The sequence below is a fragment of the Aulonocara sp. 'chitande type north' Nkhata Bay genome, linkage group LG22 (genome assembly GCF_057382095.1).
Source record: "Aulonocara sp. 'chitande type north' Nkhata Bay isolate Kocher_YH1m ecotype deep benthic linkage group LG22, A_spYH_male_GT1.1, whole genome shotgun sequence".
Taxonomy (NCBI): Eukaryota; Metazoa; Chordata; class Actinopteri; order Cichliformes; family Cichlidae; genus Aulonocara; species Aulonocara sp. 'chitande type north' Nkhata Bay.
The window spans coordinates 11,207,735-11,227,584 of record NC_141364.1 but is presented as its reverse complement, the minus strand read 5'-3'; the positions used below and the strand labels follow the sequence as shown (position 1 = coordinate 11,227,584).

The 19,850-nt window shown below is 39.9% G+C and overlaps 2 protein-coding genes across 6 annotated transcripts in view; one reads left to right on the top strand and one right to left on the bottom strand.

Moving 5' to 3' along the window:
- The window catches only part of kiaa0319l (KIAA0319-like ortholog), a 37,128-nt gene that overhangs the window by 1,318 nt on the left and 15,960 nt on the right, over positions 1-19,850 (top strand). For 3 of the 5 annotated variants that reach the window (XM_086279069.1, XM_086279068.1, XM_086279072.1), the window contains 9 exons: positions 1,444-2,032; positions 6,082-6,257; positions 7,145-7,251; positions 11,809-12,077; positions 12,268-12,354; positions 12,856-13,102; positions 18,591-18,680; positions 19,104-19,201; positions 19,335-19,422. In XM_086279069.1, the coding sequence (XP_086135195.1) occupies positions 7,158-7,251; positions 11,809-12,077; positions 12,268-12,354; positions 12,856-13,102; positions 18,591-18,680; positions 19,104-19,201; positions 19,335-19,422 (973 nt within the window). In that variant the 5' untranslated portion in view covers positions 1,444-2,032; positions 6,082-6,257; positions 7,145-7,157. The remainder of the gene's footprint in view (positions 1-1,443; positions 2,033-6,081; positions 6,258-7,144; positions 7,252-11,808; positions 12,078-12,267; positions 12,355-12,855; positions 13,103-18,590; positions 18,681-19,103; positions 19,202-19,334; positions 19,423-19,850) is intronic. The other 2 variants (XM_086279071.1, XM_086279070.1) reach the window with 2 other exon arrangements.
- Positions 14,653-15,786, bottom strand: LOC147303589 (uncharacterized). Its single transcript, XM_086279077.1, has 2 exons — positions 15,503-15,786; positions 14,653-15,369 (listed from the first exon to the last, which is right to left on the bottom strand). Exons 1-2 carry the CDS (start codon positions 15,581-15,583, stop codon positions 14,701-14,703), a joined length of 750 nt encoding a protein of 249 aa, XP_086135203.1. The 5' UTR covers positions 15,584-15,786; the 3' UTR covers positions 14,653-14,700.

Genomic DNA, 19,850 nt, shown 5'->3' with positions numbered 1-19,850 from the left:
TAGTTGACAAAATAAAATAGGCCAGCAGAGGCTGAAGTAATGTTCTTTATTTAGTCCCTCTACGTTTCATCTCTGATATGAAGCTGGCAGTTACTGAACGTCTTTTATTCAGTGAGGCAAATACTTGGTGTTATGAAATTACTAAGAATGACTTTTAGTTGTTGTTGTTGTTGTTGTTGTTGTTGTTATCATATGATTAAAATGTGTACACATGTCAATAAAAAACCTAGAACAGGCAAAATAGACCATAAACAAAATAACTGAAAGCAGATAAACGGACAGTAAAAAGATATCACTGATGACAAGACATAAAAGGCCAATTTAAAAGTATGAAAAGGACTTTTTAAGGAGATTAGCAAGCATTCTCTCCTCAGGCTGGTCACTCCAAAGCCAAGGGGACTTGATGGCAAAACCATTAGATTTAAATCTAAGGAGCAACCAAGAGCTCAAACGGGGGTCAACATTTCTGCTATGTAACTTGAGACCCAGACCCAGATGTACTTTAGAAGTGAATCCAGTTTCAGTTGCTTCGTTTAAAATACATGATAATTTCACGGAAATCATATGAGTGCTTGCAAATGGCACACGTTTGTTACCCAAGATTAACTTGAACTAGAATGATGTGAAGAGAAAATTATGGAATATGATCCAAAGCATACATTATCTGTCTAACATGATAGAGGCAGTGTTGTGGCATTGGTGTGTATGGCTGTGGAACAAAGTCACTAGTGTTACCTGAAGATGTGACTGCTGATAGAAGTAGCACCCTAACTTGATCTAAACCCAACAGAGTGCGCTTTTTCCATTGTCAAACACAAACAAGCAGCAAGTGAAGGTGGCTATAATAGAGATCTGATGGAGTAACTCAAGCAAGGAAACTCAACATTTGGTGTTGCCCACGGGTTTAGACCTCAGGTGAAGTTTTTCTTTTCATAAAGGTATTAAAAAGAGTGTTTAAATTTATGTTCATTAATTTTGAATCTCAGAATTTGGGGGACTGTGTATAGCAATCGCTGTAATTCTTAAAAAGTGCATGTAAAATTGTTATAAAGCTCCTTGAATTAAAGCTGAACGTCAGCACTTCAGTCACATATTGATTGATTTGCAATCCGCTGTGATTGGGGCAGAACTACAAACTGTCTTTGTCCCAAACATTATGGAAGGCGCTGTATATGCAATAAGTGAGAAAACCCTAAAGCCAAGATCTTGGAAAAGAGTAAAGTTTAAAGTGAGTTAAAGACTAATGTGATGTACTCGTACTTTCTGTTGGGTCTTTGATTTGTAATCTTATTTTAGGATTAGTGTAGTTATTGCTCTAAGGATATTTGTAGAGTTGTCACAACAAAATAAGCAGTTTGTCATGATTATTCATTTTATTAAATGTTTTCCTGGGTATGCTGCCTGAAAGAGACATAAAAACTTGATTTTCCTTCCCTGTGGCAGCCGGAGGAAGCTGTGCGTGGGACAGAGAAAAGCTACATCAGCCTGTCTGCGGAGAAGCCGATGCAGAGCTGACTGCTCCTGCTGAGAGAGGAGGAGGAAGAAACAAGTCAAAGGGAGAGAATTTGCCAGATGTAAGAGGAGGAAAGAGAGAGAAGGTGGGCGAGGGTTTCGGTGACAGAGATCATTGTTCTGCAACAAACCCCTCATGGGTGAACTGGCCATTAAAAAGTCAGTAATGGCCAAGCTGTCATCAGCCCAGGTGACCGTGTGCACCTGAGCGTTACTGCTGCAGCACAGTGAAAGTCACCACGTGCCTCGGGGCAGCTGCTGCATGGTTAAAAAAAAAATCCAGGCTGCCGGATCCTAACTGATTCCTGCACGTTTTCTGCACTGGATCATTTTCACCTGGAGCTTTTTCCCCTTTTGGGAGTTCACTAGGGAGAGAAAAATAAGCAAAAGCGGGATACGGAGCAGTTTGGATATTTGGACAGACTGAGCCAGTGACTACAGCAGAGAAAGAGACTGCTCGGTGCTCCAGTGTCACGTGCAGGAATGCAGATTTGAATAAGGAATCGGACCAGCAATCCAGGTTTGATACTACCACGTTTTCCTTTTAAAAAATACAGTAAGTAACATAGTTGTAGGTTTGTCTCAAGAAAACAGTGCTGCTTAAGCTTTTAATGCTTGCCTTTGTTTAAATAAGATCATTATCAGTTTAGTAAAAGCATCAGGACATTTGTAACAGTGCCTTACACAAACATGACTTCTTTCTCTCAAACTATATTTTCTGTTTATTCAATTTTTGCAGAGGCTGGCACCGATGGCACAGGGTAATTACTAATGTGGAAGATTAGGGATGTGCTTCCAGCCATATGGATACAGCATCTAGCTAACCTCTTTAGAGTGTGATCATAACAGATAGATATGAAAGCTTGATTTATTACTATATTGCCCCACAGTAGTTTCCTGGTGAGGCCATGTTGAGAAGAGGCCTGGCCGTGCCTTAAACATTGTGTTTCAGGAGCTTTGGTATTTATTTGACAGGGACCATGCACAAAAACACTGACCTCACAAAACAAAGCATGCTTCATACCTAATTTCCATATACAGTCCCCAGAGGATGGCAAACACAATATTAACTAATCCAGCAGTTGAGGTGGGCTCGAGTCCAACTTGGAAGGGACCTTAGGGCACACCCAGGACACACTGGAGTGATTATATCTCGGCTGGCATGCAAACTGTTATCTGGGTATCTCTGCTTAGACTTTTGCCAGCCGTTTCCTGCTGCTTATCCAGCAGAAGGAAGTAGGTGGATGTTTGTATACATGGACAGACTTATCCAACTTAACAGTGAGGATGAACCTAGCCGAGCCGTCACAAGGCAAGAGACGTGGTACAGCCTGTCTCCTAGAACGTTGAATTAAACTAAAGAATGCTCAGGACCGGCCAGGAGGTTTAAACTTCTAACCTTCTTCCTGTGGGACACCAGATACAACTTAAAAATGTATATACATACGTACCTCCAGCCCACTCCCACTCCCACACACAAACACATACACACTGTAAAACCTTCCTATATACACCCCCCTCATTCAATATTCAGGATGTTCCATCAGTGTATATAAACCTATCATAAAATGAGGGTATTATAAGGAAATCTTAGCTTCACCGGTTACCTACAAGCTTTTTTTGGATCATGAGAAAACATACAAATCTGCACCAAACTGTAAGGGAGCGTTTCCCATTGATTTCTTAAATGAAAACCATTTTTCCATAGCAGAACGTCTTTTAGGAACTTCACGTCCACGTTTCCCTTGAAGCTCTGCTCATCTGTAATCATCTGATATGCACACAGAGGTCTTTGCAGTGGTGGAGGTGCATTCATTTTTATATATTTTGCAGACAAGAACATCAGAGTACAAGATTAGGCTTTCGTAACTGAACATTTTGTACCTACTCAGGATATCACAGTGGTGATAATGCTGTGGTTTCCTTGTAGAAATGTTAAGGAAATTAGTTTTAAAGTTGTCACACCTTCTTGACACTAGCAATAGACACAATAGTGTCAAGACTATTGACACTAGTCTATTGACACTATGTTCCCAACATATCTGAAGATAACTGTTTAGTGTTTCAGTGTGCTACCACTCATGCTTAACCCTACTTTTATGATTTCTGCTGCAATAACCTAAAGGGAACCATGTGTACCAACACAGCGGTTAAATATTGCGCATTCTCAGATTTTTATCTTTGCATCAGACGAAAACCACAGAAGCTGAACAACATGAGGATTACACCTTCCCTTCAAGCAGCACAGTAATCTGAGTCTTGCCTCTTTTTTGGTGACTCATTTAGTCATTATTCTGGAGGTAAACATGAAACTAAAGGCTTCCTCCTCACACTTCCTGCACAACGGGATATTAAAGATGAGGAAGTTACTCGGGGTCCTGAAGGCCTGTGACTAAGGGTATTTGTAGCTTGAATTTTGGGTCATGGTTTTGTTCTTTTTACAACAGAAGGGCGTACTATGAAGCAAGATTATTGGGTTAGCAAGCTCCGTCAAGTTTAAAGTCAGAGTTGTCTCTCTCCTTTTACCTGGTTAAATCACCATGGTAACTTATGCTGAACACATGACCTAGCCAGAAGCAGGTTATGCTTTGACTTTCACTTTAGAATCCGGTTGAAGTGCCACATTTATGCTTTTATTTGCAGCATGTTGTAAAAGCAGTACAGATTCTCTGCTGGGGCGAATGTGTTTTATATGTGCACCCTTTTAAGATGTACCTTACTAACACCACTGAATCAAACTCATATTGTCACAGGAAGGTGCATGTATTAAATGTTTTCATTCTCGATTCTAATCTGCCGTTAAGTCTCTGTTACACTTCTGTAACCGCAGTTACTAGAACAACAGCACACACACCAAGAATACCTATCCAGTCAGTAACATTAATTTGAATTAATGTTCAATGAATTTCTTTGCTCCACCAACAAAACAAAGCAATTTCCACATCTCCTTCCTTATGCTGTGGGACAGGAACACATAATGTTTATCTCTAACCAGTTTAAAGCAAAGCAGAGAGAGCACTCAGTGATCAAATAATTAACTTGAATTAAAATGTTGAGTTTACTACTCTAATATTAGTGATTTTCTGCAGCATTAAGCTATTGCCGTCAATGCAACTTTGTTGCTTAATCTTTAATGTTCTTTATAGAGTTTAATCCCCCTTTTATCACTATCTTCATCTGAGAAATTGTCTGAATGGAGTAGGTGGCACTCAGGGATCTCATTTTGTGTGGAAGAAGAATCCAGAATCTTACATCATTATTGGAAATAAATAAATAATGTGCTTAGTACCAGTTTAGTCAGAACCTGAAGGATTTTTAAATATTACAACTTCCACTAGACTGGCAGAATTTAGCCAGGCTTTGGGAGCGCTACATGACGTCACAGTACGAGATGATGCAACAGCAATTTGTCTCTCTTTAAAGAATTGTTTTAGCCCTTACGTGTTTCTGTGTCCCAATCATAGATTACCATACGATACATTGTTTTTATATATCTGGTGTTAATACCTTTTAATATATTGTACTGATGAAATTGTCTCTCAGAAAAGGTCAATGTGATTTCTGCAAGTTGTTCGTTTAGACGGGTCCTAAATGAAGAAAGGACAGAAAACAAAAAATGTCTGTTGTTCCCAATAACAAAACCTTTTATCACTTAGAATCCTCTTTGGTTAACAAACTGGATTCTTTGAGTTTTTTCTTCAAAAAGTATAAATAAGAATCTGTATAGTTCAGCATGATTCAGGCCTCTGTAGCCTCCCTGGAATTGAGCAACCTTTTCTTGGCCTGAGCTGAAAAACAAATGAACAGTGAGAGGGTCAGTGAAGACTCTAGTCATGTACTAAACTTTTCCCCCCTTTTGGCATGTAGAAATTCTCTAGTTATTGCCAGATATTAACCAGTGTCTACTTTCATGTTCACATAGGCTAAAGATTTGCATAACTCATAATGTTATCAAGTTTGCCTTTAGGCATACAGAAGGAGTAAAGAACTGTTGTATAACTTCAGAAATTTGCTTATGATTAATTTTCCTGTTTCAGTTCTGCATAGTTACCAGGACATAGCCCAAAACTGTGTGAATCATTTTACACCTCCTTAGGTGTTGCTGTCAACAGGATATTGACAGAATTGCTGTGTTAGTTACACCCTCAAACCGATGACAGATTATAGAGGCAGACAGAAAATTCCTAGTAAGTGAAATCTGCTGTGTATTTATGGTAATAGAATTTGTGGCTTGTTTGTTCTCTTTTGCAGAAAAGGCCAAAAACAATGAAAAGTCCCTACAGTTTCAGTGAAGGTGCCTTTTCTTTAGTTTCTCAGCACAGTATCTCCTGGTAAAGAGTCTCATTTTCATTAGCTTTTCTTATCAGATTTAGAAATTACAGACTTAAAATTCTTCTCCTCTAAAAAGCTGAGGCAGCGTTGGACATAAGCAATCAAAGAAGAGAAGGCACAAGACCTGAATAATTTAGAATACAGATGAAATTTCAGAATATATAATCGTGTATGTCCACATCCATGTGATGTGAATGATATTGAATGATCAACAGCTGAATTCATTTCTCTCTCTAGCTTAGTGTTGGAGCAGCTGAGCCTGTGAAGGCCCCTGAGGCGGCCATGTTGGATCTCTTCGTCAGAGTGCTGGTGTTGGCCCGTCTTCACCTGTCACCTCACAGCACCTTCCTGCCAACCTAACTCCTCACTCCTTTCTTCCTTCACCTTTCTTCCACTGCTGGATTAGGGGAAAGGTAAATCTGACAGTTTTTGGTTTCTTTTGTTTTTTTTTGTTTTTTTTGTAGCTATACTTTTTTTGTTTGTTTGCTGTTTTGTTTTTTGTTTTTCTCAGATAATAGTTGACTATATCTGTGATTCTGGTTCTGTATTGATTTGGGTAAACATAGTGAGTCAGACATCAGCTCTTGTCTAAAGATAAGAAACAAGAAACTTGGGAAATTACTGTGCTACAGTAGCAAATTAAATAGAAAACACCAAAAATGTGGAGTCCAGTGAATCAAAATCTTTGTAGGTGTATTGTCAGCAGAGCTGAAACAGATGTTGGAGTAAGCATTCAGCTGCATGTGCAGTTAGTGGCACAGAGGGCAGTCTGAATCCATTAAATAGCTGATGCAGAGGTCATCCAAATGACCTCTGCTTAGAAGAAGCCAAACAGTGAGTTGCACTTAATTGATAATTATACAATGATTAATTCTCTTGTCAAATAAAACAGATGCATAGTAACAACTGTTTGCAGTTCAGTATTTAGGCCACAGAACTTTAGACAAATGTGCAGGATTATACCACAAACAAGTATTTCACCTTTGCAATATCACAAAGAACAAGAACAAAATCAATGTGATAAGGTGATAAAGTCATTTAAAATAGCAACAGCATCAGCATTGGATTTGGGAAGTAAAAAAGTTGGGGTATATCCAATGGATACACTGAAAAGGCTATAATCTACCTTTTTAAAATAAAAGAGTGGTTTTATTTATCCCACACTGTCTGACAAATCCAGTTTACTCTTTCAACGTAAACCATAGACATTTGACCAAAATTCAGTGTTTTGTGGGAGTCAACCATGTTAGCGTATGCAATGACTGAGCTGCATTTAATTCTTCCTCTGTCTGCTTCCCAGGTCCTTGTACAAAATGTCCTATGCACACCACAAGCTGCTCACCTGGTGCTTACCTCACCTCCTCCTCCTACCGCTGACCTACCTCTGGCTCCTGGCTCTTCCCACAGGTAAAGTAAACCAAACATCACCCTGGACTCAAAATACACATGGCGTGAAACTGATAAAGAAAAACATGTGTGCGTGTTTTGCTTCCAGCACTCATCTTTACACGCCTTTGATTACTCAGGGTGGGTCTACATCCTTCTTAGTGTTATTATGATGCTAGGGTACTTTTAGCTTGGTTGGTGTTTACTGTCCCTGTAATCTTAGGCTGAGAGATGGACGACTGTTGGCATCCCTGCTGTGTGAGTTCTTTCTGATGCCACTCTGCTCAGTGGGTTACAGTGTGAAAGAGGACAATAAAGGCTCTGTGAGTAGACATAGTGTGTGTGTGTGTTGAGTGGTGGGAGACAGAAGAAAAGAGGACAAGGGGTAGGATGACTAAACAGAGGCCAAAGGGGGGTCCTTCCTTTCTCAGACAAACCACAGAGCCTTTGTGTGTTGTCATATGAGGTAAAATCCGTTTTTTCCAGACTTGAGTTACACTGATGCACCACAAAGTCACCCTTGCCTCTCGTGTTGCTATGGTAGCAGTAGTTGCCGGTTGCTGTAGCAGGGTCTAATATGATCTGATGAACTGTGTTTTTGTTTGGTTTTGCTTTTGATGCTACCGTAATATATTAATAGATATGCCAAGCTTTCACTCAGTCAGTGCACACTCAGCTGAATGTTATCTTATAAACATCTAGAAACATTGTTTTTCCTGTTTTTGCACAACACCGGATTTTAGAAAAGGGTACTATTATACTTCTGATCATTTTATGAATGTGCTTTATTTTTTTCATGAAAGGTCCTGTTACCTTTAGGTATTTTGCATTCTTTAATTACCTCTATATATTACACTTTTTATTGTAAGTGGTGGAGTAAAAAAAATGGCATCTAACTCAAATGATCAAACAGTGTTATTTGCACATAGTGGGCATTCTTGGCAAAGAACCAAATTTAAATTGTCTCAACAATATATCACTTTGTTACTAGATAATTAAATGGATACTTTGATCCCACAAAGGGAAATGTTTTGTTACAGCAGCATGATAAAGAGTAAAAATAGTACAGTCTACTGTAAACTGTGAATAATAAAGATAAAATAGTGCCACTAGCACCTGGTAAGGACCTTATAATATGAGATAATACAAATACAACAGTGATTAAAAACAAAAAATATATAGTATAAATGAAGTTAGTTAAAATAGAAAAAGTAAGACTGACATTGTGTAAGAGAGAAGTGGAAATTGCATTAATAAATAATATGCAGCCTGATGCAACAACACTTAATTTTTTGCCCATTTCTTCAGTTGAACCTATGAAATTCTACAAACCTATAATAATTCTACAAACTGACAGGCATTAAAATTGTGTTTTTACCTCAACAAGGTGATTCCCAAAAACTATTAGGTGATAACTTGGCACATGTCGACATGATGTGCAGTGTGTTCTACAAAGTTTGAGGAAACTGGAGAAGCAGAGAACAAAAGAAGAATCGGCAGACCTAAAGATCTATCTACAACAGATTACCAGTATTTGAAAGTCATGTACTTAAGAAATACTACTGTTTCTTAAGTACTGTAAGAGTGGCTGTCAAAAAAACATTCTTCAGTAATGGAAACTGTGGAAAAAAGGGCCAAGGCATGCCAAATGACACAAAAACTAAACTGTAAATCAGTGGCAACAAGTCTCATGGAGTGATAAATCCAAATTTGACTTCTTTGGTTCAAATTGCCATCAGGATTTACAACATGGGTCAAGAGAGAGGTACAACAGCCATCTGTGGAACACAAGGGTGTGTTATGATTTGTGGCTGCATTTCTGCCAGTGGTGCTGGGGATCTAGATTTTGTTCTGACATACAGTACCATCTGGAATGCATCTGATTGACAACTGCTTCATTTTTCAGCATGACAAGGATCGTAAACACACTGCTAATGTTGTCAAATGCATAGACCGGCCTACCCAATGCAATTTAACAACAGGCAGCCAAAATAAGACAAGTTAAAGACATTACGAGAAAACCTGCCTAACAGAGTTCATGCTGTGTTGAAGAATAAATGTGGGCATTCTAAATATTGACTTTCAAGCTCAAAAGAATTGTACAAACTGTTTTTGCCTCATATACTTCATTTTCATACTTTTGCACAATACTGTAGATTCTCTGCTGAAAGAATCCATTAAGGTGTAGCATACTAACACCACCGATGGAAGCCTGGTCATCACAAACTGTATGTGTTGCATTTTTCCACTGGAAATTGCAGTTAGTAATGGAGATTGCATATCCACATGCTTTTATTCTTGGCCCTAATCAACCATTTGAAAATTGGTCAGTCTATTTGAAAGCTGATTACCAGGAATATTCAATCACTAAAAATGATTTCACTTTAATCTGGCTGCAAACTAAAGTGATTTCCATGTCTTCGTCATTGGGCTGTGGGACTGTGCAAGTCCTGAGCACACAGCATAATCTGTAATACTTAAAAAATGATCTAGTTTAAATTTTCAGACCTCTAATGTGCACCTGGCTGTCACGTTAGAAGTACATGGCAGCATCTTTTACGTAAGCACACACAGCCTGAAGCGGAAATACTGGCTTAACAAAGAAAGTTGATTAGCTTAAGCCATCCACTGCAAAGAGAGCCTGACTGTGTTGAACTTGCAGCTTAGTGCACTGCTCAGAAACCAAATCTTGTAGACCGTAACTTTCAAAATGCTAGCTGGTGTGAACATGAGCCTTAAAAGCATCAGAGAAGATAGCATTAAACACAGCGTTTAACAAAAGTGAATTTAATGATATGGACATTCACATTAAGTGTGCGCAGTTGGCCTCAGTAAATAGGAGCATGTTTGAGTTATGTCTGTGAGTGGTGTGCCTCGGAATATTTCTTGTATATCACAAATATATTTTGGCATGGCACGGACCTGCTCACGAGCGTTTACTGAATAAGATCAGTAACAGAAAAATATTTAGTTGTCTCTTCATCGTGTGTTGTACTCTGCAGGCGGAGGCTTATAAACAGAGGCCACTAAGCATAGTACAGTAACCAGTTCTTGTGCTGTATTCATTAACAAACCTTTGCAGAGGAATGCTGTGGGTTTCAGATAAATTACACTGGCGTGTATGTGTGTGTTTGATCTGCTGCAGCAGTGAAGAACTTACAAGACAAGATTTAAAAAGCATTTTTATTATGTTGTAATGCCGCTTAGTTCACAGTGACTTGGCTGTACCATTTTCGTTGCTCGTTTGGCCTCTTTGTGCTGGTGACATATAAATTCCCTTCGCTCCCTCTCTTACTTTAACAGTCTGTGGTATTTTAAGGGTTGTGCCCTTTTACTGTACCTGGCTGCAGAGTAAATCGCTTGTCAACAATAATGGATGGATTGACCTGAACCCATTTGAGACTATAAAAGGTGTAGGACAGTAATGTAATGTAACACACACACACACACACACAGGGCAGCTAATCAGCTCACTGCGTTGCTGATATTAGTCTGATAATGTCTGGCTCAGAGGGCAGACTTTAGTTTGTACTGAACACTGTGCTTTGGTTTTTAATCAGCGTCCTGTTTTCTCAGGGAAAAGCTGCACTTCCTCTCTCCGCTGTAGCCTTGGTTGGCTCCTCAAACTGCTGCCTGTCGACTTTTCTAAGAAATGTTCAGTCAAAGCTGAATCTGAAAGTCTCAGTAGCTGTGGCTGGAAGCCACTACCCTTTTCCCTTTTTTAACAATGTTGTTGTAGTCATAAACATGTGAAATGGTGAAAAGAGTAGAGGTAGCCCTATGATGTCACCTTCGATGCCGTTGATTTATTTAATAAATTTTTTTAATGAAACAATCCATCAAGGACTAGATGTCCATGAAGGTTGTTTTTTCCAGGCTAAATTCAGTCAGCTAGGCATGGCCTTTATTAGCCCCAAACTACTTTTCCTGATCTCTTAGCAACTTTTAAAGGTGAGAAGTCGGCTTTTCTTGTTCTTTAAGAGATGCTGTTGTTCACCTATATTGTACTGAAAGGTGAAGTGATTTCATCATTTCTGCTGTCCCTGTTGGTTGTATAATAATGTTTGGGCTTAAACAAAGCTTTCTTCAGCCTTCATTTCTGTCTTTCAAGAAATCGGGTTCAGATTTACATATTCGGTTTCTCTGTGGTATTTTCGATTGGCATAGTGGTGTAATGATTAGCACAGTTGCTTCAGAGAGGTCTTTTTCCCTGAAGCTTGCAGAAAGGTATGGACACGTTGAATGATTTCTGTCTCTCCAGGTTAAAACTGTGATATATCAATCCAGGTTCAATCGGGACAGGATAAGTGGTGAAGAAAATTAGGGACGTCCTTTCAATTTGCTGTCCAATATAGATGTAAGAGAGAGGTGTTGTTTTTCTATGTTACGAGAGGTTGTCTTATTACCTTTCCTTTTTAAACCAAATGTCATCTTCTTTTCTGCTAAGTCCTTTCCAGAATGTATCTGCAGTGAAACCTTCAGTTGGTATTTCAGAAGAATTTATCTTCTTTCCTCAGTCTGATTTTGAACATGGATACAGTCCATCATAGATCTTGACTTCCTTCTGTCCTGGTCCAGGTGTGTCAGCAAATCACTGCCGGGTCACCGGTGGAGTTCTGGGCATCCATTGGAGCAGCATCATAAGCCTGGGTTGGTACCCTCTAGCAGATGGGAGAGCCGGAGCGAGGTGTTGGGAGTTCTGCTGCCTGGAGCCAAAGTGCAATGCTGTTTGGAGTCTCGGCGGTCGCTGTGTGTTTCTTAGCTGCTCGCGTGAAGGAGGCTGCCCCATCTCCATCCTGCCTCAGCCCCACGAGGAGTCCCTCGGTCTCCTACAGCTGCTCTCCAAGGTATGGTTGTAAAAGAAGAGATTGTCTGTTCTAAGAAAACAGCATCTGTCTGCCTTTTTTGGATGATACAGTCATTGATTGTGATACTGCTATCAGATGAGAATTTTTTTATTTTATTTATTTATTTATTTTAAAGACAGATTAGGGAACTTTTGTCTAAATGCCACTGTTTTTGTAACTTCACTTTAAGGTCCCTGTCAGTGTGAGGCGGAGAGCGATTCGCCGTGCACCACCTACAGGAAGCCACAGAATACACAAAAGACCCCATATCCGCTCGGTAACGTGACAGAAAACTGTTGTGAAACTCATGTTAAAAAGTTTTCATATGACTCAATGCAGTTCTGTACAGCTGCATTTTCTGATTTCAGTAGAACATTTTCAAATTTCATAATACATTTGGAGATGCTTTTCCTATTCTGTGATAGCATTTAGTATGTCCTACTCGTAAACTGTATAAGTTATTTGTACACAGGTACAATTTCAATGAGACAAAATGTTAAAATAAAGTACGTAGTTTTTTTTTTTCCTCCATTAAAATTACTAGCTAATGCACTCTCAGTTTTATAAAGCAGGCCATTCCTCCTACTCTTTTTGACTTGTCACATTTCTACCCTCTTCCCTGCAGTCACACTTATTGGTTAATTTGAATGATACATACATATCTGCAGATATGAACCCATACATTTCTGATGTGATTCCTCAAATCTCCCCAATTCCAGACACAGATCTGCTCTGATTTCTGACTTTATAGCCTGAGGTTTTTACTTTCTGCCTACAGGGAAGCTCCAACACAGAGGCAGCTCAGCCAACATCAGCAGCACCCAGCACCATCGCTCTCATCCAACTCTCCCAAAAGAACATAAGCCAAATAACGAATGGGAGTTCAGGCACGCCTCCTGCTCCATCGCCGCAGAACTCAACGATCAACGTCGCCCTTGATGCTGCTGCGTCGTCTTCCAATGACAGCGATGTCAGCACGCCCACAGCAGCTTCTTCGACCATCAACACAACCCCGACACAGGCCGGTAAGTGAGGAATCTGTGGGTAGCAGTGGGTGTCACGTCCCCTGACAGCCATCGCCTATTTTTGGCTTGTTCAGTAATATGTCTTCATGTATTAACTATGAATTAATTAATAATGTAACAGTACTGAACTGGTGTGAAGTCAGACGAAAATTCCTCTTCTAAATTTGGTTTAAGCTTTCAGCTTGTATATTTCAGGCTCACATACTCATAATGTACAGAAGACGCTTCACCGTCCCGTTTGAAATAGTTTAACAGAATGCAACTGTTTACTTTGCCCACACATTTTATGGTAGACTGCTCACATGTTATTTTTCCCAGATGAAATCAGTGTGCTCTGTGGGTGTGTAGCTGAATGAGAGTAAGCTGGAGGAATGTGTTTTGAGAGAAAGCGGCTGGGCTTCTACAGACAGGACTAACTTGTATGATCAGTCTGTCCTCACTTACAGAACCGTCTCTGTAGAGAAACTGGAAAAAGAGCAACAAACCAATCTCTGCATGTCCACACTGAAAAAGCCTTTTGACTTTAACAATAGAATTGCTACACTTTAAATGCGGCTTGTGGTTTTATAGCCACAGTCAGTTTATTTGAAATTCATAGTAGTTACACTTTTACACAGTCAGTGTATTATTCCTGGAGAAAACTAGCAAAACATTTTTGAAAATTGATATTATAAACTCTCCAGTTTCCCTGGAGGAGCTTTAAAACATCTGAAGAAATCATCTTGATGATGCCACCAGAGTTTTAAAAAAAATAGTGTTTTAAATACAAAGCCTGTTGTGTAAACTGGGCCGGTGGATTGAAGGGCAGAGGTGTTTACCAGGCAGGGAACATCTAGCACTAGGGTTCGTAATGCTTGGCCTGGGGGCAAATGGCAGCTTTTGGTAAATTTTTGTGTGCCCCGCGGGCATAACAAGGAAACATTTCACTGCTGATCATTAATTAGGGTTTCTCCTGGTGTCTTATTTCCTTGTATTTTAAATAGGGCATAAAAAATATGACTAATTCATTTACTCAAAATTGACCCTGATTCTTCAGAAAAGATTCTCTGTGCAAATGTTGTGTATCCATATAGTGAGTGTGCCACAAAGAAATTACAGTTTTTCTCAAATGCTAAAACACATGTCACAAACGTTACCACCAGGTCCCCCAATGTCCAAACACAACACCCTTCTCTAAAGCTACATAAACACAACCACACCTTCCCACTGCAAAACTCAAACTCCCACACCAAGAGAGCAGCTCGAAGCTGTCAAAACTGTAAACACTATACACAGCATTACACACTACAGCAAAACAATTGAAAACACAATGCTCAATTTGTGAGAAGGTTCTTTGGTTCATAACTGCCAATGCATATTTTTATAAACTGTACAGTAACAGATCGTCATAGAACCCTGCAGAGGATTAGGCATTTAGATTTGTGAGTTTCACATGAAGACTATAAATCTATAAAAACATCCTGCATATACGTACACTACTGTAACACAACTCAATGCAAAAACAGAATCTATCGCACACAACAGTACTCTCGGAAACATGATCAGGGTGTGAAGTCTTTTTTATTGTCTACACGGTCTTTTTACAGTATTACACACAGTCACTGTGCGGCATCATGTCGCCGAGCTGCATTGGGCCACATCACCTCATCCACATCACAGGCTATATTGTCCCTTGCTAGGCACCGCGGGAAAAACGCCCTGGAATGGCGAATCCATCCCTGGAAGGCCTCCACTGGGATGTCAGCACAGGCCAGCTCCATTGCCCGTACGAGGTTCTCTCTTGTGTATGGCTGTCTGTCATACACCTTCCATCTCCATGATGAGAAGAACTCCTCTATAGGGTTCAGGAAAGGGGAGTAGGGTGGCAGACAGACGTTTAAAAAGTGGTCACTGTTGGTGGTGAACCACTCTCTGATTTGGTGTGTTTTGTGGAAGCGGACGTTGTCCCAAATGATCACATACATGTGATGTGCTAGCCTAGGATGGTGTTGTTGACGGTCCAGGAGGATGTCTTTTAGCTCCTCTAGGAAGGTGAGGAGACGTTGGGTGTTGTAAGACCCAAGGACAGCATGCCGGTGGACAAGCCCCTCCGTACCCATAGCTGCACAAAGAGTAATATTACCCCCCCGTTGGCCAGGAACCTCAGTGATGGCTCTTTGGCCAATGATGTTACGGCCTCTTCGCCTTCGTTTCTGGAGGTTGAAGCCAGCCTCATCCAGGAAGAGGTACTCATGGGGTCTGGCCATCGCGTCCAACTGCATTATCCTCTGTGAACATGGAAAAGCGTACAGGTGTTCAGAACGGTCAATCAGGTAGCACAGTATTGTCCAGAAGTAATGTAGGCCACTAAGCAACACAGTATGTCCACTAACTGTACTGTGGACATGGATGTATATGTACTTGCACATACTCGTAACGTTGTTCTATGTGTCGCGCAGAGTTGCGCTCAAAGGGAACCCTGTAGACCTGTTTCATCCTCATCTGTTGGCGCCGGAGAACTCGGTCTATTGTGGACACGCTGACAGCATCAATGTTCTCAAAGTTTACATTATCTGCAAATGACTTTGTCTCTGATCTCTCGGAGTCTAATGCAGTTGTTCTCACGGACCATATCCGCAATGAGGATTTCTTGTGCCGCTGTGAATATGGCAACCCTCCCACCTCTATGTGGCATTCTTTCAGCTCTAAAGAAAGAAACATGTGTTGTCAATTGACTGATTTATATGTAAAACTACATGTAAAGTAACAGACCACTTTCACAGGCCTGTAAAACTGTAGTGTGACAAAGAAAGCAATAGCGTACTATACCTGTTGTGTTGTCTAAATGCCTTGATAATGGTGGCCACGGTGAACCTACTCAGGTTTGGATGTACTCTTCGTCCCGCTTCAGCCATTGTCATGCCATGGACAATGACATGATCAATTACTGTTGCTCGCATATCATCTGTTATGATGGTGCGAGGTTGTCTTCTTCTCCCACCTGGACCTTCTCCTCTCTCTTGTTGGCCTCCTTCTCTTCCTCCTCTACTCCGAACTCCTCTTCTTCTTAGGCCTTCACCTCTTCCTCCTCTGATCTCAACCCCTCTTCCTCTTTGGCCTGCAGCTCTTCTCCTTCCGCACGCTCGAATGCCTTCATCCATTGTGATTGTTTGGCATCTTCACCAAACTATGCTTTTATAGGTGGGGTCACATCATTAGCAACAGGTGTCTTCAATTTTGTGTGTAGTGACTGACGCCAGGTGTGTTCCCTGTGTTCAAAGATTGGTGACTGTGGCAAGCATTTTGCATCACATGGGCTTTCATTTGAGAATATGAGCAGAGTTGTTTTGCAACATGTGTTTTAGCAAGGAAAAATGTGTTTAGATTTATGAGTACAGAGGGTTGTGTTTTGTGAATTGTGTCTTCATGTGACATGTGTTTATGGTACTGGAATATGGTGGCTACATTTAGTAAATGTGTTTAGACTACTGGTCATTTGGGTTACAGGATTGGCTTTTGTGTTTTAACATTTGAGAAAAACTGTAAGCAGGTTTTTTGGGGGGAAAAGGGCAAATTTGCAAGAACAGAACTCTAAAAAAAAGAGTCCAGGAGCAATATATTTGAACATCTTCTATCAGAAAACCAAAATCACCCATTTTTACGTACATCACTATGACAGGAACAAACTACAGGCTTGATTTCATTGAAATGAGTCATCCTCAGGGTGTGCAGGAACTGTCAGCATTTCACAAAGTTGGACCTTTTTTCCTTTACTCGTTAGATTAACAGCTTTTAGCTCATCTGGTTAAAGGATCGATGAGCTTGTGGAATGGTGATGCATCTTCCACAGTTCACAAAATCTGTCCACAGTTCACAAAAATTGCAGGCCTAAAACCTAATGGGTCTTCACACAGATGTGTGTGACTCAGGGTCAATAGATGTTCATTCGTTTGTGCCTTAAAACTAACCACTGTTTTATGCCACTGTATCAGACTAAATGCAGCATACAATAATTAATTTTCTTCGGGAAAGAAAGTTTCAGAGTCAGTTTTTAGTCTTTAGAGTCAACAGATGTAACAAACTGACAGTTGTTGAGTTAAAATGGCAAACAGTTGCCGACATGCACATTAAGTTCAAATATTACAACTGATTTTGAATCTAATGTTTCTATTTGTCATGCTTAACTCCAATATTCACCCTCCTTTTAGTTCTTTATGTGGTCTCCATCTGCTCTCGGGGAAATCTTTGTATCTTAAACTGCTAAATGCTCCAGTCTGTTCAGCAGCGAGTTAATCGGCTCGTTAATCTTTGTGCACTTGGTGTTTTGTGTACAGTTTGTGTACACAGTTTTTGTCTCTGCCTGCTGCTTCTGCAGCAGTTACTGCTGTCAGCATTAAGAGCAAATCGAAATGAAGACAAAGACACTGAAATGATTAATAAAGCTGTCAGAAGCTGCGCAGTCTGTGTATCGCTGTGAGTTGTGCCTGTCACATCTGTTTATTGCCTTCATTGTAGATATCTGATTACTGATAATAACAGTTTTAACCATTGCAAACAGTAGATAACACTCGTTTATGTCGTCTATGGTACATGTGTAAACTCATATATATTCATCTCTTCCTTGAAGTGACTGAGTGCTGTCCAAATCACTCAGAAAGGAACAAAGGAGGGAAGTTCATCTATATTTGATCTATATTTTGGTGTTAAAATGTCTAATATATGGCCACGTTACAGTACTCTGTACCCTGTTTGAGCTGTTAGCAAATTTATTTAGTTAATCACATTGAGAATATTTTAATGTATTTGTTTTTTTAGGGGGGGTTAATGTAAAAATGTATTATTTTAAAAAAAAAAAGAAAAAAAAAAAAGAAGGTAATTTTACCCCATTGCCAGGTGGTTTCAAGGCAATGTGATGAAAACTTGTCATGCGCAGTTTTTTGTGTGGATTTTGTGAATATAAATATGATTCTGTTGTCGGGAAATAAAAATGATCCTGTCCTTTTTATCAAGTGTTACAGGCACATCATGTCATAATATCTGTTACATATAAGAACCTCCAGGGTTCTACGGTGTGCCCGAGTGCCAGTTCAGGTTGCTTAACCACTGGTTAGAGGGGTTCACAGTCAAAGAAACAAACCAACACATACACAAAGTTTGTTTTGCAAGAAAGAACAGATAAGGATTGTGTAAACAAAGGCAGTGTTGTTTACACAATTTATTTTTTTAACTCCTTTTTGCATGAAAAAATGTTTGGAAACCATAATTAATGACGTTATAACATTATTAGAATATTTGTTACAACACAGAAAGAGCCAATGGAAAAAAACGTTCCTGTGTAAGATAAAACTGACCCTACTTGGGCATTTCTGTCACCAGTACTGGTTGGTTGCTTGAGGGTTAATTCTATCCATTTCAGTATTCATTTTCTAATTAAATATAAGGTTTTCGATTAAGTGACTGTTTTTTGGGGGGGGTTTTTTAATGTTAAATGTTCTGTTTTTTATCACAGTGAGGGAGCTGGTGGTATCAGCAGGAAAGAGTGTGGAGGTAACGCTGCCCCTCAACGAGGTCAAACTTTACGCCTATGTGGTCCCAAATGGTGAGACCAATGGAACGCTGTATGAAATAATGCAGTCTTTTCATCAGTTTCCTGACACCTGAGGAAAAATGAGTGTGTAGGAGGAGCTAATTATGCATGGAGTGGATTTTTCTATGTGTACCAGTTACTAATTATTATTAAACTGTGCGTTATTTGTGCTGTTCAGTAATGCATGGACTAAACTGCGCTTGACATGAGTCTTAATCATTTTGTACGTCATGCTGAACGCTTGTCAGAGAATTTCAAATCTATGCTGAAAAAGATTATAGAGTTCAGAAGAGTAACACACATCATGAGTCTGTTAATCCCTTGAGCCCTCCTTAACATGCTGCAGTGTAAAAACATTGTATCTAGTAGATTTTATTTGAATGCGTACATTTTTATTACACTTGGGTATTTATTTTTATGTATTTTTCTCTACAGGGACAAACTATGCATTTGACTGGCGTCTAAAAACTCATCCCAAAGATTACAGCGGGGAGATGGAGGGGAAGCACAGCAAGACTCTGAAACTCAGCAAGGTGCAGATCACAGTTTCATATTCATGTTTGCTATAAATAAAATCATGCAGGTGGCACTCTGTTGACCATGTAACCAAAAAGGATCACTTCTTCTTTCTGGTTGACTCGATTCCTTCTCTTTGGGTCTCCTCAGCTGACTGTGGGCCTGTACGAGTTTGAGGTGACAGTGGACGGGGAGGGCGCCCACGGAGAAGGTTACGTTAATGTTACAGTCAAACCAGGTATGAAAACTCTTTAGTTCCTGTCATGGCTCCTGATTTAGCTTCTTTTTACACTTGTTCTCAGTGGAATATTTATGATTTACATTTTTTTCCCTCAATAATATGATTTTGTAAGACTTTTGGGGTCTCTTCCTCCAGTTTATGAAGTGACTGTTTGTCTGTGAAGGTTCTCAGTCATCCAGGTCATCGTAGTCAAAGGAGCTTGCAAAGAAAAGCGTCTGGACTTCTTTAAAAAGAAGTCCAGACGCTTTTCTTTGCAAGCTCCTTTGACTACGAAGTGACTGTTTATTCTACTTTTGAAACCACCTTATAAAATCAAGGTCACGTGAGGACTGTAGCCAACTGTCACAGAGTAAAAGGCAGGGTGAATGTAGTGTTCACACCCACGGGCAGGTCAGATTTACCAGTTAAGCTAACGAGCATGTCGC

Bases quoted from the DNA above. Each gene is read 5' to 3' on its own strand.
- LOC147303589 (XM_086279077.1), bottom strand. From the start codon at position 15,583: ATGAGGATGAAACAGGTCTACAGGGTTCCCTTTGAGCGCAACTCTGCG. The intron at 15,370-15,502 runs GTACATATACAT...CCATGTTCACAG, and splicing joins AACGTTACGAGTATGTGCAA to AGGATAATGCAGTTGGACGC.